The sequence below is a fragment of the Pongo pygmaeus genome, chromosome 1 (genome assembly GCF_028885625.2).
Source record: "Pongo pygmaeus isolate AG05252 chromosome 1, NHGRI_mPonPyg2-v2.0_pri, whole genome shotgun sequence".
Taxonomy (NCBI): domain Eukaryota; kingdom Metazoa; phylum Chordata; class Mammalia; order Primates; family Hominidae; genus Pongo; species Pongo pygmaeus.
Genome location: NC_072373.2, coordinates 167,439,662 through 167,463,491, shown reverse-complemented (window position 1 = coordinate 167,463,491; position 23,830 = coordinate 167,439,662). Strand labels below are relative to the sequence as shown.

General features: G+C 35.5%; 1 protein-coding gene across 3 annotated transcripts in view; it reads left to right on the top strand.

Moving 5' to 3' along the window:
* ATG4C (autophagy related 4C cysteine peptidase) overlaps positions 1-22,808 on the top strand; it is an 84,615-nt gene extending 61,807 nt beyond the window's left edge. For all 3 annotated transcript variants that reach the window (XM_063654794.1, XM_054484513.2, XM_054484520.2), the window contains one exon: positions 21,648-22,808. In XM_063654794.1, coding sequence (XP_063510864.1) covers positions 21,648-21,815 — 168 coding nt within the window. In that variant the 3' untranslated portion in view covers positions 21,816-22,808. The remainder of the gene's footprint in view (positions 1-21,647) is intronic.
* Positions 22,809-23,830: the final 1,022 nt, after the last annotated feature.

Here is a 23,830-nt window from a genome sequence, read left to right as displayed (position 1 = left end):
AACTTATATATAATAGTAACTTATTACTGCTTTATTTCCAGTTAATTTTATTCAGGAAAGTGGACATAGTAAGTTGAAATTTTATTTTTACAATATAAAATGGAATGATAAAAAATAAAACGTTTCATATAAGCTAGATTTAGTTTACTTGACCTGCCATATGAAAGAGGAAATTTAGCAGGAATGTGGCAGAAAAATGAATGAGGAAAGGAACAAATGAGGTATGTGGGAACCATTCCATATTCTTCATTTCTCACAGTTGTTCTCTTTTCATTCTCCTTTTTCAACATAGAAGGCCAGGTGAACATAACAAAATATATATTTTTCATTTTTCCTCCTATTACTGGAAATTAGTATATGCATTTGTATATTTTAGTTTGACAGTTCTTTGTCTTTACAAAGTATCATGTTTATGCTAAAGTATACAAATACAGGTGATATTGTGATATTTATTGATGTTGATGAACATTTTCCATTAAAAAGTCCCATTTCCCTGTTTCCATTCATTTATTTTCTATCTGGATGAAAAGAAATAGGCTGGGTGCGGTCGCTCACGCCTGTAATCCCAGCACTTTGGGAGGCCGAGGCGGGTGGATCACGAGGTCAGGAGATCGAGACCATCCTGGCTAACACGGTGAAACCCCGTCTCTACTAAAAATACAAAAAATTAGCTGGGCAAGGTGGCGGGCGCCTGTAGTCCCAGCTACTCGGGAGGCTGAGGCAGGAGAATGGCGTGAACCCCGGGGGTCGGAGCCTGCAGTGAGCCGAGATCACGCCACCGCACTCCAGCCTGGGCAACAGCGAGACTCCGTCTCAAAAAAAAAAAAGAAAATAAATATGTTTAAAACAGTAAAGCAGTTTACTCCTGGAATAGAAACAAACCAGATTATTATTACCAAATTAAAAAAAAAAAACAAAAATGAGTTGTGTGTTGATATTTTCTAATTAAAGACACTTATGGCTTTTACATTGGAAAAATACTTAGAAATTATTATTCTTGAGCATCAGAATAATATGCATTAAGGCAAAGAGAAATTATGTTGAAATGTCTTTTGGAAGTACTGAGAATTTTGTAAGAATCAATTAACTTTGCTTTAATAATAGTGTTCTTTTTAAGTCAATAGCTTTTTGTAGCAGTATCAAAAACTCACCATGTCAGTTAATAACACAGTTTCTTTTGCCTGGAAGGTTATAAGTTAAGCACTTGCCTTTTTTTCTTAAAAACTGAATTTGGCAGTTTTAGTTCAACCATTTTTTTTTAACCCTAAAAATTAAAATAAAATTATTTGTTTCTGTATAAGATATATCTTTTCAGTTTTCTCATTTTGAAAATGAAGCTGGTAGTCTAGAGTCTCATATTTAATTCGTAATACCCTATGAACGAATAACTCCTTATGCTATATGATTTTAAAATATTAATAAAAATTGTTAAACGAATTCAGTGTTTAGCAGAATTCAGTCTAGCAAGTATCTGCATAACTATCATATACAGAGCATAAAATGACCAAGATACAATCTCTGCTTTTGAACAAGGTGTAAAACTTCCATCCTCAAGTAACATTTATACTTCAGTAGGGGAAATAAGGCAAGTAGACGTATATTACATTGAATATGATAAGCATCCATATGGAAATAGAAATAAATTGATAGAGGAAAGAAGAGGGTTGAAATGAGAGAGATGTCACATCTAAGTCAAAGTACTTTATTGTGATGGTCATATTTAAGAAGGGCTTTAAAGTATAGGCTTAATTTCTACTGGCTTAGGGAAAGAGAAGTTTACTTCAAGCTGAGGAAATACCAAAAGGAAAAGTATGGAAGGAAAGTGGAGAGTTTGTCTAGAGAATGGCAAGTAGTCCAACTTGGTAGGTGCCAAGGCTTCATATTAGGCAGGGTTTCTGCTTCTGACTGTCTGAATCAAAATCCCTAAAGGTGTGGCCTGGGAGTCTCCATTTCTGGCAAGCCTCCCACACAGTCTTGTGTGCCAAATTTGAGAACCACTTGCATAAGACAGGGTAACCCAGGATGTGACACTTGATGTTGTTTTTAGGTGGCACTAGGACAAACATTTTAATACTTACATTAACTGGCATATTAAATGTGTGACTTATTGATTTGTACAAGGCTATTTAAGTTAAAAATGATGAAAAGAAAAATATTCATTAATCATGGTAGTGAAAGGGGTATATAAGTCTCTGAGTTTTGGGAAACACTGTTATAGGAAATACTGAAGGAAGAGGCTAGAAAAGTAGATTAGAATAATACTATGGAGAGTCTTGAATTAAAGCTGAAGAAGTTGTACTTTAGTAATATGTTGATTTTGTTAAATTAATTTTAAAATTTCAGGCATACGGAAATATAGAGAATAATATAGTAAATACCCATGTGTTACCACTGAGCTTAAGAAAGTTACATATGTAATTAATAAGTGTGTTATCTTCCACCAATCTTATTCCTTTTCTTCCTTCTCAGTGGTAGTCACTATCCTGAATTAGTGTATCATACCCATACTTTATATATCCATAAACAACACATATTATCACATTTATTAAATTTTTTGTTAATGATATTTTTATATAAAGAGATATATATTCATCTGCAACATTTTTATTTAACAGTGACTTAGAGATTATCTATGTAACCGTACATGTTGGTCTCGCTTATTCATTTAAACAGCTGAATAGTGGTCCATTCTGTAATACACTCTTTTTATTTAAACTTTCTTTCTTTGATGGTCATCTGGCTTGTTTCTGAGAACTTAAAACTCCTTGTTTTATTTGTTTAATTACAAGTAATGTTTTAAATAATATTCTTGTACATCTCTTTGTGCATATATAATACTTTAAGTAGGGTTACATTAGATATACTAGATACATTACAGTGGAATTTCTCAGTCATAAGATAAGCATATTTTTAGGTTTGCTGTATGTTGTTAAATACTCTCCAGAGTGATCATGCCAACCAGTATATAAGAATTTCTTAACATCCTTATCAACACTTGATATTGTCAAACTTTAAAATTTTAACCAATCTCGTAGATATGAATAGTACCTCTTTGTAGTTTTAATTTATATTTCCCTGATTGATACTAAGGTTGAATATTTAATCAAAGTTTATTGGCCCATTTGTTTCCTCTTTTGTGAATTTCCCATTCATTCTTTTTCTCTATTTTTTTATAGGGCTATTTGATATGAAGGAAATCTTTACAATTCTAGATACTACTGCTTTGTTGGCTTTATGTGTTACAAATATATTCTTCTAGGCCACTATTTTTACTTGTTAATTGTGTCTTTAATTTTAATATAGTCAAATTAATAACACTTTTATGGTTTTCGAATTTTGTATCAAAGAAATCTTTAATAAGCAAAAGTCATAAACATATTCTCCTATACTGCTTCCAGAAGTTCTATGTTTCACATTTAGAACTTGTATATGTTTTATTTATTTCTATTTATTTATTTTTTTGAGACGGAGTCTTGCTCAGTCACCCAGTCTGGAGTGCAGGGGCGCGATCTTGGCTCACTTCAACCTCCACCTTCCGGGTTCAAGCAATTCTTCTGCCTCAGCCTCTCTAGAAGCTGGGATTACAGGTGTGCACCACCACGCCTGGCTAATTTTTGTATTTTTAGTAGACACAGGGTTTCACCATGTTGACCAAGCTGGTCTTGAATTCCTGACCTCAGGTGATCCTCCTGTGTCAGCCTCCCAAAGGTAGAATCAGTAAGACAGCCACTTAGAAAGTGGTGAGGGAAAGAGAGAGCTCACAGACAAGTCTGTTTTACATCTAGGTGACCAGGAGAACAAATTAATAGTTCATTAATATGGTGATTCATTTAGTCGGCAAATACTTGAGTGCTTTCATCCCTATGACTCCACCAGATTCCTCTTCAAGGTTGCTAATTACCCTACATTGTCAAGTCCATTGGTCGAAGCTCAGAGTTCATTCTACTTGTCATAACAGAAGCATTTGATGTAGGTGAACATCCACTTCACCCTCCTACACCTTCTTCACATTGGCTTCCAGGACACCAAACTCTTTTGGTTTTTCTCATTCTTCACTGGTTGCTCCTTCTTTAGTCTTCTTTGCCTGCTTTCTTCCCCAGCCTCTTAATATTGGAATAGCTTAGGGCTTAGCCTTTAGTTCTGATATCTTCTTTATCTTGATGATCTCATCCAGTCATATAGCTTTAAATATCAGTTATAGTCCAAGATCGTATCTTTAGCCCAAAATTATTTTCCAAATTTTAGATTATAATGTCCAGTTGCTATTCAGTGTCCCTTATACGTCTGGCGTACATTTCCAAAATCAAATTCCTGATCTTCCTTCTGAAGCCTGTTTCGCTCACAGTTTTCCTTGTCTCATTTGATGGCAAATTTATCCACTGTCTGCTCAGGCCAAAGCCTTGGATTATTCTTATCTCCCTTCTCTCTCTCACATCTCATAACAACTTATATATTCAAAGTATATCTAGAATCAGACCACTTTTCACCACCTTCCCTACTGCCCTTGCAACACTGGTCTGAGACACTATTGTTACTTCAGTGATCTCTTATGTAGTTTCCAAGCCTCACTTCCCTGCCTCTAGCTGGTTCTCAATTCAGCAGCCCTGGTAATTCTTTCAAAATGTAAATCATACTGGGCAGGGCATGGTGGCTCACACTTATAATCCCAGCACTTTGGGAGGTCGAGGTGGGCAGATCACCTGAGGTCAGGAGTTCAAAACCAGTCTGGCCAACATGGTGAAACTCCGTCTCTACTAAAAATACAAAAATTAGCCAGGCATGGTGGTGTGTGCCTGTAGTCCCAGCTACTCAGGAGGCTGAGGCACGAAAATCACTTGAACCCGGGAGGTGGAGGTTGCAGTGAGCCAAGATTGTGCCACTGCACTCCAGCCTGGGCGACAGAGCGAGACTTTGTCTCGAACAAAACAGAACAAAAAAAGCATAAGTCTTACTGAAGCATTGAGAATAAATAAAAAACAAACAGAAACCATAAGTCAAAGCACTGACATATCCTAAAGCATCTGGAACAGTGCCCAGCTCATAGTAAGTGTTCATTTTGTTGAATGTCTGTCTGGAGCTGGATATGCAGTGGTAAACAAGATAGTTGTGACTCCTGGCTTCATGAACTTATAGTCCAGTGGACATTAAACACACAAGTGTATAACAAAAATTAAAAGTTTCATCAAGAAGAAAATACAGTGTCATGAGAAAGAAAAATAGAAGAGACATAATTTAATTTCGGGAGTGCAAAAAACATTTAATAGTATATATTCACTGCATTTTTTGTAAGGATCTTAACATGCCCATGAAACCTGCCCTATTTAAATCTACCACACAATGAGTAAAAAATCACCAGGAGAAGAGTGAGTATCTTTCTAATCATAATGGACCTAATAGATTTTCATGTCTTGCTTTAAGACTCTTGGAAGCCTTGAATTAGGAGTAGGTAAAGTGAACAGTAGAGTTTGGCACGATGGGGAGAGCAGAATTTCAAGTCAGTTTAGTAGTATCTTTTATTTCATTGAAATGGTCAACTGTGGAAATCCCTGTGGACAGGGAGGCAAATGGTTCGGGAGAGTTGAGAGTGGAAAATTTGAAGGTCAGATGAGTATGATGAAGTCAGGTTTACTGGAAGTGCCTCCAAAACAACCACTCTTCCGTTCTTCGCCTTCTTCAGACTTCAGCATCTCTATGGAATAGTTCTATTTAACACTGTCTCTAATCTTCTATTAATAATCTTCCTCCCTACCTCCCCTCATGTCTGTGTAGTTAATTATGTTGTTGAAATCTTTTACGTTCTTTTTTCTTTCCTATATGGTTTTTAAATTACAGAAAGACGTTATAAAAGCCTCCAATTGTGATGGTAGGGTTGTCTGTTTCTCCTTTAAGTTCTTTTTTGTTTGTTTGTTTTATACATTTTGAGGCCTTGCTATTAGTTACATAGAAACTTAGGACTGTTAGGTCTTCCTATTTAATTACAACTTTAAATGTTCCTCTATCTCTTAATAATATTTCTTACCTTAAATTCTGTTTTTGTACTTTGTGTCATCAAAAACTTGAATCCTGTAGGATTTTAAATTCCACAAGGCATTGTGTTTTAAAGAGTCAATATTACCCTTTCTGATGCCCTTCATTTTTTTCCTGTTTTACTCTGCTTCCTTTTGGGATCATTTTGCTTGTCTCTGAAGAACTTTATTATTTCTTTTAGTGCTGTTACCTGGTGATAAATTCTCTCAGCTTTTGTTTGAACACATCTTTTTTATGCCTTCATTTAAAAATGGAAACAATAGCAAATTTATAGAAAAGTTGTAAACATAATACAAATAATTTTTTTCCTGAACCATTTGAGAATAAGTTGCTAGCATGATGCCCCATTAGCCTTGAATAGTTGAGTGTGCACTTCTTGCTTAGAAATAAAGACATTCTCCTACATAACCACAATATAGCTGTCAGAATCAGGAAAGTGGCATTGTACATTATCACCATTTAATCCCCAAGAAACTATTCAGGTTTCACCAGTTGTCCCAATAATGCTCTAGGTAGCAAAAAGATTGAGTTCACAATAATATGTTACATTTATACGTCTTAAATCTTCTTTAGTCTAGAACAGTTAATCATCTTTTTTGATTTTCACATTATATTTTTGAAGATAACAGGATACATGTTTCTTAGTTTTTTTACAGGACACTTTTGAAAATTTTGTAGATTGTCCTCTCAATTTGGGTTTGTTTGTACAGTTTCCTCATTAATTTCAGTTTATACATCTTTGCCAGATATATCACCGAAGTGATGCTATATTTTTCTGACTGCTTCTTGGTGATTGGCATGCAATTTTTATTGTTTCTTTATTGGTGATGCTAACTTTGACCCCTTGGTTAAAGTGATGTCTGCCGCCTGCCAGGTTCCAATCTGTCTTCAATATACCCAGTTGACCAGAATGATTTCTTCCACCCGGGCGTGCATACCTGCTTTGCCCAGCCCCATCTAGTGGCTTTAAAAATGAATTGTTTGGGAGGGAAAGGGAAAAGGAAGAGCTTGCCTTTGTTGTTGAAGGTTATTTTTACTGGATATAGAATTCCATGTTAACAGTTGTTTTCTTTCAGTATCTTAAAGGTATTTATTCCATTATCTCTGGCTTCTTTAATTTCTTAATAGACTTTGCCTCTCTAAGATTTTTATTTCTCAAGACTTAAATTGTTTTAATTGCTCTCAGATGCTTTCCAACAGTTGTTTTATCTATCATACTTTATCTTTTTTTTTTTTTGGAGACAGAGTCTCACTCTATCCCCAAGGCTGGAGTGCAGTGGTGCGATCTTGGCTCACTGCAACCTCTGCCTCCCGGATTCTAGTGATTCTCATGCCTCAGCCTCCTGAGTAGCCAGGATTACCGGTGCCTGCCACCACGCCCAGCTAAGTTTTGTGTTTTTAGTAGAGCTGGTGTTTCACCATGTTGGCTAGGCTGGTCTCAAACTCCTGACCTCAGGTGATCACCCACCTCAGCCTCCCAAAGTGCTAGGATTACAGGCATGAGCCACTGCACCTGGCTGTACTTTATCCATTTCTTGTGGTGGTTCTTGGTGGTAGGGTTGATTTGATACAAGCTACGCCATTATGATGCTCCTAATTAGTATATTTATAAAATACTTGTTTTAGCTATTTCTTTTAAGGTGTAAGATGTGACTATAAACTAAAAATATTTTTAAAATTTGTAACAGAAGTTTTGTTTCTGTATTTCATTAGAATTTTACCAGTACTACTTAGAGAGAGACATGAGATTAAAGTTTTATCTTCTATTCATCCAAAGAAATTATGGTACTGAAGTAAATTATAAAGTAAAGTAAGATAACAAATGAAAAGAATTTGGTTATTAAATAAATGGCAACTCCATTTTCCTGGGTGCTCAGCCTAAAAACTGGATCCCTTGCTCTGTCTCACGAACCCCATGTCGTATGCATCAGCAAATCCCATCATCTCTTCTTTAAAATATACTTAGAATTTGATAATTTCTCACCACTCTCATTATTACCCTGGCCCATCCTCACATCTTCCTTGAGATTATTGCGGTAGCTCCCTAACTGATCTCCCTTGCTCTGTCTACAGTCTAGAATCAACATAGCCGCCAGAGTGATTTTGTTTAGAATGTAACTAAGATTGTGTTAATTTTTTAAAGAACCTTACAGTAGCTTTTTAACTCAGAGTAAAAGCCGAAACTCTTACAAACCCACAAGGCTTTAATAGAATCTCTGCTTCTCCCTGCTGCCTCTTTGAGCTCATTCCCTACCATTCTTCCCTAACTCTCTCGAGTCCAGCCACACTAGTCTCCTTGAAAATGATCAGTGCCTGCCCCTATTTCACGGGTTTCATTTGTTTCCTGTGCCTGGCATTCTCTTCCTACAGATAGTCTCATGGTTCTTTCCCTTCTTTCAGATCTTTACTCAAGTGTCATGTTCTTAGGCCTTCCCTGGGCACCCTTTATACTTCGTAATTCCCTTCCTTCATTGTTTTATTTTTCTCCTTAGCACATATCACTATACACATATATGTATATATTCTGCTATATCATGTGTGTGTGTGTGTGTGTATATATATATATATTCTGTTTAGTTATCTATCATCTGTTTATTCCACTGGAATGTCATCTCAACAAGGGAAGGATTTTGTTTTGTTTCTTTTTGTATCCCCAGTGCTTAGCACTGGCTATCACTTTGTAGAAGGTCAGTAAATCATATTTGTTGAATGCAGAAATGAATTAAAGAGACTTTGTTGTAAAGTTGTCTTACTTATAAGTTAGTAAAGAGGTCAGTGATTGAGTTATAGAAAATCTACAGTGTGTTTTTACCTAGTTCTTCTATTTTCCTTAAATTGCTGTGGATTTATCTTAAAACTTGGAATAGTCCTTCTATTCAGTGCACAGCTCAAAATGTGTTTTGTTCAAAAAATTAATTTTCATATTTATTAAAGTAGTACATACACTAACTTTAAAAATGGAAATTGCAATAAAAGGCTTATGCTGAAAATCAGGAGTCCCTTGCCATGTTACTTCCTACTCCAAAGAATACCTCCTCAGATATATTCACTTTTAACTCTTTTAGGTATTTATTTAGAATTTTAACTCTGCATTTCTAAGAACAATAAGTCTTCCCTTAACATCATTGATAGGTTCTTGGAAACTGTAACTTTGAGTGAAATGATATAAAATGAAACTGGTTTTACCATAGGATAATTGATATAAACAAGAGTTAAGTTCCTAAGACATAGTTCTTGTCGCAGAAGCATCACCAAACTTACAAATAAAGACTTAAATACTTCTACTATTCAACATTGAAATAAATGTGAGCTGTACTTGTATTTAAGAAAGATTGAGGTATTTCACAGAGATGACCGAACATTTAAAAAAAATAAATAGCTGCAAAGAGAACTAAGGAAATGAAAAAGGAGTGGGAATACTAACTCCAAGAAAAACAAAGCTTAGAAAAAAAGGAATGTAAGATAATTGTTTATCTTACAATTGTTGGTGGATCAGTGAGTGACGGCAGTTGTGGTGGTGGGTTAAATCAAGGAATAGTTTGCAAAGGGAAAATTGTAAGAAGCACCTCCTACCACCACACAGTTCCAGAACAATCACAAATCTGGCAGGCTCACTGAGTGCCTTGTTACCGTGTGTTTATTGTCAAGCGTTTGTATGATTGTTGTATACCTTACACATTTTTATTTGTCAATAATTTGTATTCATTCATTCGTTCATTCATTCATTCATTCATTCTCCAGCTGGCCTATTCAGTTCAGGTTGTAGGTGGCCAGGGGCTATTCTGGAGGCTCAGGACGCAAGGTGGGAAGCTACCCGGAGTAAGGTATACTCATACACACACCACTGTTCTCCCAGACCGGATCAGTGCAGACACACCAGCTCACCTCATGTGCACGTGTTTGGGATGTGAAAGGAAACCGGAGAACTTGGAGTAACCTCCTTACACAGGCATGAGGAGAATGTGCAAACTTCACACAGATAGTGGCTCTGGCTGGGAATTGATTTTTTTTCTTCATGAACATTATAATCACACAACGTTGAACAAAATGACATTATTTGGGAACCTGCTGTAATATGCTTATTCTGCAGTTTCTTGATCAGTCCATTGTAGACATTCTTTGTTATTTTTCAGTTGTAGTACTTGAAGATTTAACTCTCTTCCCACACCCGTTCACCTGGTTTCTCTTCTCCCAGCCATACTCCCACTACAGTTATAACACAGATTTTGGTTAGTCACTATTCAGTGTTCACATTATGCCTCCATAATATTGTTTACTATTCACATAATGTGCTATGATTACATTTCTTTTTTCCTATCCTTTGTATTTCTTAGAGTTAGTACTCCTTCCCCCTTTTTTCATTTCCTTAGTTCTGTTTTTACCTGTTTATTTTTTTTCTAAATGTTCAGTTATATCTGTCAACTACCTAGCGGTAAGTTTTTCATAATTATAAACATAGTAAAAATCTCTTTTTTTCTGGAGATTTGCTCATTTCTGTTTTCTATTTACTCTCACCTTAACTGTTCTCCAGGCCTGGTGCAGAGTGGTCAGTTTGGAAGTTCCTGATGCCACTTTGCTGTATTTGATCTCCTATATTCTGAATCTTTTAGTTTATTCCTTTCTCTTGCTGGAGCATATTTTCTAGTGCCTTCCTATGAAAAAGATGCATAGATGGTAAATTTTTTGAATTCCTGCATGTCGACCAGCTTTTTAAATTTATTGATAATTTAATTGGATACAGAATTCTAAAATGAAAATAATTTTCCCCTGAACTTTAGAAGCATTGTTCCACTCCCTTCTAGCATTTACTGTTGTTGAGAAGTTCGATGTCATTCTGCATTATTTTACTCCAAATGAATTTTTTTTTTCTCTGAGAGCTTTCAGGTTGGAATCCCAGCTCCATCACCTAATTGCTGTGTATCTTTAGGTGCATTGCTGCACTTCTTTGTGCATCGGTTTTCTCATGGAATGAAAATACTAATAGCCACCTTTCTCTGTAACATCATTATGAGGATTAAAGATTTAATAAACTAGTGCTTGGTTTATAGGAACACTAAAGTGTTAGCTATAATTATTACTGTTATTTTTACTTTTGAGACAGGATCTTGCTGTGTTGCCCAGGCTGGAGTGCAGTGGTGCAATCATAGCTCACTGCAGCCCTGACCTCGTGGGCTCAAGCAATCCTCCCACCTCAGCCTCCTGACAGGCTGGGACCACAGGTGTGTACCACCACAACAGCTAATTTTTACATTTTTTGTAGAGACAGGGTTTCGCTATGTTGCCCTGGCTGGTCGTGAACTCCTGGGCTCTCGCAATCCTCCTGCCTCAGCTTCTCAAAGTGCTGGGATTACAGGCATGAGCCACTGTACCTGTCCAGCTACAATTATTTATCCCTAATATTTCGAAGCTTCATTATGTGTCTTGGTTTGCATTCTTTGTCATTGATTGTCCTGCTTTCTTCCATTATGGGAAATGTCTTTGAAATTAAAAATAATCATTTCTTCTGTTTTCTTTGTTCTTACCTTCTGGAACTCTTATTATACAGTTTGGACCTTCTGATTTGCTCCCTGGTTTTTCTCTTTTTTCCTTTTGTTTCCCATGGTCTTCATATTTTTGTAGTGGAAGTTTTCCTCTGCTTTACCTTCTACCTATTCTGTTGTTCTTAAATTTCAATTAGGATGCTTACATTTTTAGTTGTTATTGATTTTTTTCTATTCCTTTTTCATAGAATTCCTTTCTTTTTTATGGGTGTATTTTCTCTTCTCCCCTAGAAAATTAATTATAGTAATTGTTATAGTAATTTTGTAATTACTATAAAATAGTAATTTTGAAGTTTTCTTCTGTTTCTTTTGTTGATTATGCTTCCTTCTGGACTCTTTCATGGTTTTGTTTTTTCTTTTCTTTTTTTCTTTCTTTTTTTTTTTCAGACAGAGTCTTGCTCTGTCACCCAGGCTGGAGTGCAGTGGCACGATCTCGGTTCACTGCAAGCTCAGCCTCCTGGTTCATGCCATTCACCTGCCTCAGCCTCCCGAGTAGCTGGGACTACAGGCGCTTGCCACCACGCCCGGCTAATTTTTTGTATTTTTAATAGAGACGGGGTTTCACCATGTTAGCCAGGATGGTCTCGATCTCCTGACCTCGTGATCCTCCCACCTCGGCCTCCCAAAGTGCTGGGATTACAGGCGTGCGCCACCACGTCCAGCTGTTTTTTCTTTTAATCATCTTGTTTTCCTTTATATGCTTTCCCCCAAATGACTAGTGACCTTCTTTCTGTTTATATTTAATAGTAAGGCACTAAAAAGCTGAGTAGAAGCTCTGTGTGTTTGAGCTTGGCTTTTTAGCTGTTAACTTTCATACTAGGATGATCATGTAATGAGCTTGCCTTTTTGTTGGGTGACCCTTACATGTTAATAAGTGGTGGTCTTTTCTCTGGAGTTGTTTAGTTTTCTCAAAGAAAAGTTTTGCCGTCGCTTAAGAGCCTGTGGAATGAATATATGTTGTCTGCTCGAGCTCCAGGAGCAGGAAGTGAAGGATACTGAGGACCCTACGGTTTCCTATTTTTAAACTGACACTTAATTACTCAGCTTCTGAAGTCATCACTGTGTCTAGTGTACTGGAGTTCATATCATTATCTATTCAGTTCTTCCAAAGAATAAATCTTTATTTTTGTATATGGGGGATGGCTAGAGAGGGGGGTGAAGAAGGGTATTGGTTGCAAGGAGGGACCTGGGAATTCAGTTCGTACAAGTTTCTGTCAGTTTCCTTGTTTTTACTTTTGAGTCTCACCTCTGCTTTCCATGATGTCTTTGGCTGTTCTGTACTGTTGCTCTCTAAGTTCTGCAAGATGAATTTGCTTACTTTTCATGGGTATCCCAACACATCTCCTTCCTAACTCACAAACTTAGGTTGTATTTCCCCTGCTCTGCTGTGCTGTAAATGGCCTGATGTGGATTATTTTTTATTTTATCTCATACCCCCTTTTATTCTTATTTTTTCATTTGTTCTCAATTTAATGATTATTAAATAATCATTTGGTAATTCAAGGATATTCCTTGTTAAACCTATTACCTAGTAGTGCTGGTGTTTGAGGACAGGAAATCATAAATGAAAATGTACTAGGGAATGAATTATTTGATTATGGAATGCATATCAGCACAGGGGAAAAATTTACATGTGGCCAGTTGTCTTCTAGCTGCAAAACACAATTTATGTTATAGCCATTGAATCCCTGAGATCTTAGAAGTTATTCAGTCCAAAGCTAACATTTGTTGAGTCTTCACCTATGGTATATTATCTCATTTAACCAACCAAACCTTCTGAGATAGGTACTTTTGTCTCCGTTTTACAGATAAGGAATCTTACATTTAGGAAGGTTTAGCAGTGTTGACAAAGGCCACAACTAATAAATGGTGGTACTGCGATTCACCTGAGACAGCAACTCAAGACTGTGTGCTCATAAGCACTATGCTGTATAGTCTCCTATTTATACATCAGTCCATGTTCCAGACAGTTGAGTATCTAATCTTTATTTCAGGTTATAGTGAGCTAATGACTTTTCCTGGAAGTGTTTTCAGTTTTCAGATAGACCCTTATTGTTAAAAAATTTCTTCTTTTGGTGAATCGAAATCAGCCTGTATGTAGTCTTATAAAGTAAGAGAATAGGTTTGCTCTGTAGTCGTATAGAGTAAGAGAATAGGGTTGTTTCCCCTTCTAGGACAGTTACTCCCATTTTCTCCAGTGGTACACAGTTTCCTATGCCCATCACTATTTTGGTAAAGGTCTTTTTGAAATCACTAGTGTTTCAGTCTTATGTTCACCTAGAGGTCCTCCTTCTAGTTCTGTGTTTTCCACATGAAATCTGGGTGACTTTTTAAATTTCATAGGTCTTTTTTACTTCCGGGATCTAATGATAGAAACTCTGAGTTCTTTTGAAATCTTCAGCAGCTTATAATTTATTTGAGGAGACATGAAATGGACGTTAAAGATAAATGACTGTACAATTAAATGCCAGAAGACTAATATTGTGATAGTTCAATAATAAAGATAAAGCCAACACATTAGATGCCAGGCAATCCTCTAAGTACTTTACATATATTAGCTGATTTAATCTGCACAACAACTCTGTGAGATAGATGCTATCATTACTGGCATTTTACAGCTAAGGAAAATGAGACAGGTATAGTAATTTGCCCAGGGTTACACAGTTAATAAGTGTCAGCCAAGTTTTGAACTGATACTGTCCAACTCCACAGTGCATGTTTATGATCCTTACATTATACTAGACAAATGTATAGGACTTTGGAGAAGGGAATAATCACTGTAGAGTGAGATAGTTGTTAGTGAAACTTGGACTGGAACTTTACTGATGGAGTTTGGTACAATCAGACAAGAAGTATGAAGGATGACTAGATGATAGAAACATCCTGAGCAGAACCACCAAGGTCAAATGTTGGGGGAAATCTATGGTAGGATGTTTATGAGGTACACTGTTTAAGGGAACAGTGAAACCTAAATCGTGTGTTAATTTGGCTTATAGGGACCTGAGTGATCTGGCCCTTGTGTACCGCCCTTACTGTTTTCCTCTACCTGCAAGCCACACTGGCTTGCTTTCTGTTCTTTGAACATGCAAAGTGTGCTGGCATCCTAGGGCCTTTGCACTCTCTGATTTCCCTGCCTAGAGTGCTCTTCGCCCAGAACTTTTATGTCTGGCTCCTTATTGTCATTCACAGGGGCCCCCAACCCCTGAACCATGGACTGGTACCAGTCTGTGGCCTGTTAGGAACCAGGCTGCAAGCAGAAGGTGAGCGGCGGGTTAGCGAGCGAAGCTTCCTCTGTGTTTACAGCCATTCCCCATCACTACTCGCATTACCGCCTGAGCTCTGCCTCCTGTCAGATCAGTGGTGGCATTAGAGTCTCATAAGAGTGTGAACCCTATTGTGAACTGCGTATGCAAGGGATCTAGGTTGCATGCTCCTTATGAGAATCTAAGGCTTGATGATCTGTCACTGTCTCCCATCATCCCCAGATGGGACAGTCTAGTTGCAGGAAAACAAGCTCAGGGCTCCCATAGATTCTACATTATAGTGAGTTGTGTAATTATTTCATTATATATATAATATATATATTATATATTGCAATGTAATAATATAAATAAAGTACACAATAAATGTAATGCATTTGAATAATCCTGAATCCATTCCCACCCCCACAGTCCGTGGAGAAATTGTCTTCCATGAATCGGTCCCTTGTTCCTGAAAGGATGGGGACTGCTGGTTATTCAGGTTGCAGCTTGGTCTTTTCTGACAACACTTCTTAAAGAAACCTTCCAGTCCTTCCTTAGCACATGAGCCGGTTTTATTTTTATTGTGGTTCTCATCTCTGAATGCTGTACAAACACCATTGGTTATCTGTTCAATACTCATCCCTCTTTCTTTTTTGCTAAAGAATCCTGATTTTGTTTGCAGTGACAGTACCCACCAAATACTCACTTTTCTAGTCTCCTATTTCTTTAGAAACAGTTTGGTGTAAGTGAAATATAAGTGTTTGTGTGCTGGAAATTTCTGGGAACGCTTTTGCTCTCCTGCCATAATGGGATGTAGATGCAGTGCTGTCCTCTTACATCTACCTGCCCATTCCTTGAATTTAAACTAAACACTTGGGGTTTCAACAGTCCTATTTGATTCAGAGAGAAAGGCCAAGAGAATTGTAGAAGCTGTTCATCTGACATCAGTTAATCAAAGTAGCAATGTCAGACTGGTGAACACAGTTCGTATTATTTGACATTGTTGTTATTGTTTTCTATTATTTCTTTCTTTGTCACTTGCAACAAAATCATTCCTAATTAATGTAAATGATGTTGCCATTGATAGAAATGGAGAAGTCTGGAAGAGAGCACTTTTAGGAGGAAGAAATGGAAATTTTATGATCAATTTAAGTTGATGTTGCAGTCATGCCTCCACTGACTACTGTTGGAGGTGGTAGTGGTTACACCAGAACAAAACTACCTATGCTCAGATCCTGACTGTGTCAGTTACTAGTTGTGTGACCTTATACGAGTCACCTAACCCCTCGATATTTCAGTTCTCCCATCTGCAAAAACATGGATGATAAGCCTAGCAGAGAAATTGTTGAGACAGATACTAGGTGATATTAAGGAAGAGAATATAGAAGGAGTGAATGTAGAGAGAAGATAAAGGAACAATTGATTTTTATCTGCATTTTGGGATATGGAAATAAGTAGAATCAATGAAAGAGGAGATAGAGAAGAAATCGTTCAGAAAATAGAAGGAAAAACAGGAAAGCAAAATATCGCAGAAATCAGGAAAATGGTATTTTAAGAAAGAAATACTCAGCAGTGTTGATTGCAGTAGAAATAATAGGAACTAATAACGCCTTTTTATTTGAGGGCTAGAAAAAAGTATTTTTTTAAGAGAGTGTTTTAAGTACAATGAGGGGTAAAAGTTGGATACAAGGATTTAAGATTGTATAGTGAGGAAATAGGATAGTTAACATCACTTGCACACTTAACTTAGTTCGACTACATGAGCTCTTGTAATAAAAAACAGGAATATATTTTTCCATGTATACTCTTTATTATATACAGTCATACATTGCTTAATGATGGGGATACATTCTGATAAATGTGTTGTTAGGTGATTTCACTGTTGTGTGAACATAATTGAATGGTACTTGCATAAACCTGGAATTGTATAGCCTACTACACACCTAGGCTGTGTGGATGGGTTGAGTATCCCTAATCTGAAAATCTGAAATCCAAAATGCTTCATAATTCAAAACATTTTGACTGCTGATATGATACTAAAAGGAAATGCTGTTTGGGACATTTAGGATTTCAGCTTTTGGATTTTTGGATTTTCAGCTTTGGGATGCTGAACCAGTAAGTATATATAATGCAAATATTTCAAAATCTGAAAAAAATCCAAAATGGAAACACTTCTGTCCTAAGCATTTCAGGTAAGGAATATTCAACCTGTATAGCCTGTTGCTCCTAGACTACAAATCTGTACAGCATGTTACTGTACTGAAATACTAGAGGCAATTATAACACAGTGGTAAGTATTTGTGTATCTAAATGTATCTAAACATAGAAAAAGATATTATAAAAAGATGGTAGAAAAAATAAAAAATAGTGTACCTGTGTAGGGGATTTACCATGAATGGCACCTGCAGGACTGGAGGTTGCTCTGGGTGAATTAGTGAGTCTGTGGTGAGTGAATGTGAAGGCCTAGGACACTACTGTACACTACGGTACACTTTAGAAACACTGTACACTTAGGCTACACTAAATTTATGAGAAAACATATTTCTTCAATAATAAATTAACCATATCTTACTGTAACTTTTTTTTTTTTCTTTTGAGATGGAGTCTCGCTCTGTCACCAGGCTGGAGTGCAGTGGTGCAATCTTGACTGACTGCAACCTCCGCCTTCCAGGTTCAAGCAATTCTCTGCCTCAGCCTCCTGAGTAGCTGGGATTACAGGTGCCCGCCACCACGCCTGGCTAATTTTTGTATTTTTAGTAGAGATGGGGTTTCACTATCTTACTGTAACTTTTTAACTTTATAAACTTTTAAATTATTTTTAGCTTTTTGACTGTTTTATAAGCACTTAGCTTAAAACACAAACACATTGTACAGCTCTACAAAGATATTTTCTTTCTATTCTTATTCTATAAGATTTTTTCTATTTTTAAAATTTATTCTTTTCCTTTTAAACTTTTTTGTTAAAAATGAAAACACAAACATACACATTAGTTTAGGCCTACCCAGGGTCAGGATCATCAATACCACTGTCTTCTACCCCTACATCTTGTCCCACTAGAAGGTCTTCAGGGACAGTAACACACATGCAGCTGTCATCTCCTGGGATAACAGTGCCTTCTTCTGCAGTGCCTCCTAAAGCACCTGCCTGAGGCTGTTTTACAGGTGATTTCTTTTTAAAAAAGTAAAACGAGTATACTCTAAAATAATAAAAAATTGTATAGTAAATACTTAAACCACTAAGTCATTTATTATCAAATATTATGTACTGTACATAATTTTATCTGCCATACAATCAGTTTGTTTACATCATCATCACTACAAACTTGTGAATAATGCATTGTGGGATGACATTATGACAGCTGTGACAACACTAGGTGATAGGAATTTTTCAGCTCCATTATTATCTTATAGGACCACTGTTGTATGTGGTCCTTGTTGACTGAAATGTTATGTGGCACATGACTGTACTATTTACATAACTACATATTTTACATTTATACATATTACTGAACAGGGTTGCGTACACAAGATTGTGCATATCACCCTTTAAACAATTTAAAGACTTGTTAAAGGTGATTTTTGACAATGCTTGATTTTGCAATATGGGCTGACTTTAGAGCTTAACCCCTACATAGGGTATAGCTCTAGTGTGGTGAATATATGCTACATAGGTATACACTGCCCTGTACTGGGGAATAATTTTACATATATGGTGGCAGGGACTAGTGGAAAAAGTTTGGCTTGAGGAGAAGTGATCATCTCCTGGTTCTATTTCTGTCCTACTAACTACTAGCTTTATTATGGTATACATTGCTTAACTTCTGTCCTCCAGCTTTTTCCTTTGTAAATTCTGAAACCTGTCAACTCAGTACTTAGGAAAGGTGTGATAAAATATTTGATCTCCTGAAATCTATGCTTTGCCTTTTAGCTAATAAAGTAGCTTCAGTGTAGCTTTAGCTGTGTTATTACAGTAGTACAGAGTTTAGAATTGCCTGTTCTAAAGTTGTTGAGCAAACCACTGAATTCCCTTTTAAAAAACAACTATGAGATGGTGAATTCAGTTACCTTAAATTTTTTTTTAAATAATAGTTTTCTCCTACTATGTAATAGAAGAATTACATGTTAGAAAGTTTGAAAAATAGGCTGGCCATGGTGACTCATGCCTGTAATTCCAACACTTTGGGAGGCAGAGGCAGGCGGATCACTTGAGTTCAGGAGTTTGAGACCAGCTTGGGCAACATAGTGAGACCCCATCTGCATAAAAGATACAAAATTAGCCAGGTATAGTGGCACATACCTGTAGTCCCAGCTACTCGGGAGCCTGAAGTAGAAGGATCATTTGAGTCCAGGAGGTCCAGGCTGCAGTGAGCCGTGATCATGCCACTGCACTCCAGCCTGGGCGACAGAGTGAGAGTATGTTTCAAAAGAAAGAAGCTTGGGAAATAGAACACATACACACACACAAACACACACACAGAGACACACAAACACATGAGAAAAATCACTATTTCATTCAGAGGTAACTTAATGTTTTGTTATCTTTCAGTCTTTTCAAAATATATATTTGAAATTATTTTAACAGTTGAAACTAAATTTTATAGCTTTGTATCTTTTTTAAGGATTATGTAATAAACATTTTCCAAGTTATCAAATAATTTAGATTAACTTTTATTTTGTATAGTATCTCCATGTCACATAGATAGCCTAAATTGTATTTTTTCATTTGGATTTTATATCATCCATTATGGAAGGACTTTTAAGGTTTTGACAATGTAGCCATTCTTGTAATATAAAAAAGAACACTAACCTTTTCACATTTTAAACTTTTCAGAATCAAATTATGATTAAAGCTGCTATTATAAACATCCATGTGCAGGATTTTATGTGGACATAAATTTTCAACTCATTTGGGTAAACCTTTAATATATTGTTAATTTGATACTCTTTAAATACTTAAATAAACTCAGGAAAGTTTGGAAAATAATTCTCCAAGCCTGAATCAATAAATATTGTGCATAAGGAGACCTTATATTGCAAAAAGATTTGCAAAAAGTAGATGCATTTTTAAATTAAAGGGTAGCAGGTTCCTTTCTGACCTTTTTTTGCACCTGCGACACAGATTTGAATCTTAACTTTGATGAGCAACTTAGTCCTATATTAATAAACCCGGATAACTCCTTTCTTAATCTTGAAAGAAAGGATGAAGAGATGATAATGTTAACTCTGCTGTGTTGATCTGAAAATGATATGTGGATACTTGCCCGTTAGATACTGGACTTTTACAAGTGACATTAAATGAATATAAAAATGACAACAGTTTTTGGACTATATTCCAGCTATTGGCTGGAGGTGAAAGATGATTAATCAGATGCCAATACTCTCTGCCTCTTATTTTTCATTTTACACATTTTTGCTCTTCTCTCTTCTCTTTTTTGTAGGATATAAATAAAATAAATTTCAGCAATGTATAAATAAGCACAATATGAACTATAGGATCTGATTTTCATCACGTCTAGTTTTGTTGATATTGATTGTTTTTAAATGGTTCATTTCCATTCAATTAAAAATATATTTTATATAGCTGTCTCATTGAAATATTTTTAATTTTATATCATATGCTAGGCCTACCTATCTGGCCATGTTTCAAAAGAATCTATAAATGTAATATGTAAGAAATTGATGATCCTTCAGTTGAATGTTGACATTTGAGATAATGCAGTTTTACCTCTGAAATTATCTTTTAAAAACAAATTGCATTTAACTGACAGTAATTATGTTGTATGTAAATATTGTATTCTTTTTAGCATTCTCTGTAAATTGCATAGTAACTTTTCGGAATCCCTGTGGCCCTGCTTACCTACTGAAAATTTCTTTTTGTCAAAACATCCTTTATTCAAAGTGTTTAATTCATTTTTTAATGAAAATCATTAAAAGTTTTGAATAGAACTTGTTTAACAGAAATATTTAAAATTGTTTATATTATACTTGTGAATCTCAAATTGATGGGCTATAAAGGTTGTGAATATCCTCACAAAATTCTAGGTATTGCTTTTTTTTGTATGTAATGTAACTTTAGAAGATAATATGTAAAATGTGGATTATTACTATGTGTGCGAAGGCCATTTTTCATGTTGACTAGATTATTGTAGAAATAGTTTATTTAAAATATTTTTTAAAAGAGAATCTTTGAAAAGACCAAAGTTATTTTTTAAAAATAACTTCATATTATTGCTTTTGATCTTCTTAACAGTTCTCTGAGATAGAAAAATTGGATTTCTTTTGCTCTGTTTTTGTACACTTGATCTTAGCCAAAAGGCCGAGCAGTGATTGCCCTGTTTTATAGATGTTATTCAGGTAGAGTGAGGTGTCCAAGGTCACATCAAGGTAAGTTATAAAACAGAGATTAGAATGGACCTTCTGACTCAGTTTACTGCCTAGATTACCAAACAGTCTTTTACAATATTTTATCATAGTTAGTGATACCATTTTGTTTCATTGTCTATTACTACCTAAAGAAGATAAATTACAACCTAACTCTCTAGTATTTCTTCAGACTAATGTGACCAGAAAACTTACTTTGGGGAAGTGGGAGATGAGAGTGAGCATATACTTTGATGATTTAATCCCAATGAAGAAGCATGCATTTACCTATAAATAAACAATACAATGCTAATCATTTTTTGTCTTTTAGCCAGAACAGGTAAAGGAGTAGCACTGGGTGAATGTAAATGAAAGAAGCTAACAGGAGAGGTTTAGGGCTAAAACAGTAGATTTGTCATGTGGTCTTAGTGTGCACTATTGCATCCAATAAGGAATTCTTCTATACTTTCTGTTACAGATGCTGAAATTTTCTTCTAAGGAGAAATATCCCTTATTTACTTTTGTAAATGGTCATTCCAGAGACTATGATTTTACATCTACTACAACCAATGAAGAAGACCTTTTTTCAGAGGATGAAAAGAAACAATTAAAAAGATTTAGCACGGAAGAGTTTGTCTTGCTTTAAAGATTAGCACATTTGTGCTTGATAAGAAGAATTCCATTGAAAGGGGAAAAATGAAGAGAAACAAGTATATTTGAAATGTTTATTTTCACAAATATCTTAATTTTATATGTTCTTTAAAAAAGAACATTTGAAAATATAAAAGCTAAAGATATTTTTCTAAAAGAGAAATGATTTAATGAATCTTGCTTTCTAATAAATAAATTGATTCTGGTTGCATTCCTATTTCCCTAAGATCTACTAGTGATAATTCTACCCTAACTGTAAGCGTTTTAGTCTTCAAAGTCTTCCACCTGAGCCCATTGTTCTCATGGAGGTTTTGTGATATTAACCCTCCCCCAAAGACTGGGATCACCAAATAGTTTCAAAATTCTCAGTTTGTACTAAAGACCAGAAGATCAGAGAAGGAAACTTTAATGGTGTCTAGCCTCCTGCTATTAATGCAATCAAAGAATACTTTTGCATATGTCTTGATAATTAAATAGTATTTGTTAACTGTGATATGCATACACTTATATAAGCAGAGTTATGAGTTAAAGTAATACTTAGCAATATGATTTTATAATGGCTCCTCATTATGCTTGCTGTTGAACCTTTTATGAGGAGTGAATATAAAGTATTGGTTTTCCCTCACAAATTTAAAGCTTATGTTATCAATACTATTATAACTGCATCAATCAAGTCAGATAAAGGCAACTATAAAATAGTAGTAGTGTTTGTTTCCTATCTCAAGGGCGAAATTTTATGGGAACTCAATTTATTATGCAGTTTTTAAATTTAAAATACCAAGAAAGATATCACTAGATTCTCTTCTATGTGATTTTTGTTTTTTATATAAAGCAGTGTAGTGGTGTTTAGAAGCTGAGGCCACCTGTAAGGCAAATCTGCCTTAAGTGTATTATGTATTACTTAAAGGCAAATTTGTGATCTAAAAGTACAAGAGTGATTTTTGAGCTAGGATTATAAAATACATAATAAAGATGTGGGAAGATAAAATGCTTTTGTTTTGGTTTTAATTTTGGGATTATTTTAATCCTTTCATTTGAAAAATCAGTGTCTCAAATGAATTCTGTTCATTTATAATAAATGCATGTATTGCTCTGAAAACAATATTAATTTTTTTAAGTGGAGCTTTCATGTTTCAGTGTAGAAACATGACTGATAAAGACATAAAATTGTGTATCATCTAAAGTCATTGATCTCTTCCATCAGAAAACCTGTTTGTTTAGAGTTGCATGTAAAGCTGAAAGAGAGGGTGGGCGGTGATGAGAAAAATCAGGTTTGACATTTCTAAGTGAAGATGACTTACTGAATTGAAATAAATAGTCTGAAATCTAAAAGTTTTCTTTAGTCTAAATACAGTCAGGACAAATTAAGTCCAATACTAATTTTCCTAGAATGTCAAAGCAATATAGGAACAAGAAGCCAGTATACCAGATTTTATACACTGCAGTCCTCTGATCTAAGCTATTGCAGTGTACTGTTCCTACATAGTTGCTGTATTCACAGGAATCTGTGGTAAACACATCCAGTGAGAGCACCCATACCTTCAGGTGGGTCTGAACCAGTTGTAAATGTTCTTACAAGAACTAATATAAAAGCTTAAGAGTTACAGAATAGCATTGTTATTTCTTCAACATATTTGGGGATCATTTTTAGGTAGATTATTGGAATGAGACAAGATTACACCTGGGCAAAGTTAATGTGAGAGGAGGCAAAAATTTCCTTTACATTGAATTGTATGGAAAACACTTAGTATATTTTACAGACAAATCTTACAATACAGTCATCCTCATGACTGAGAATAAATGTTTGGAATGAGAAATTGTTTTACATAATAGGCACACATAAAAAGATTGACTAATATGTGTAAGTGAATGAATGCATGCATGATAATTGAGAGAGGGTCAATTTATTTTGCCTGGTAATTCACCTTCAGTCAACGACCAGCCAAAAGTTATGCTAATCTTTTATTTGGAAGGCAGCAACAAAAGAATATCATTAGATTTAGAATAAAC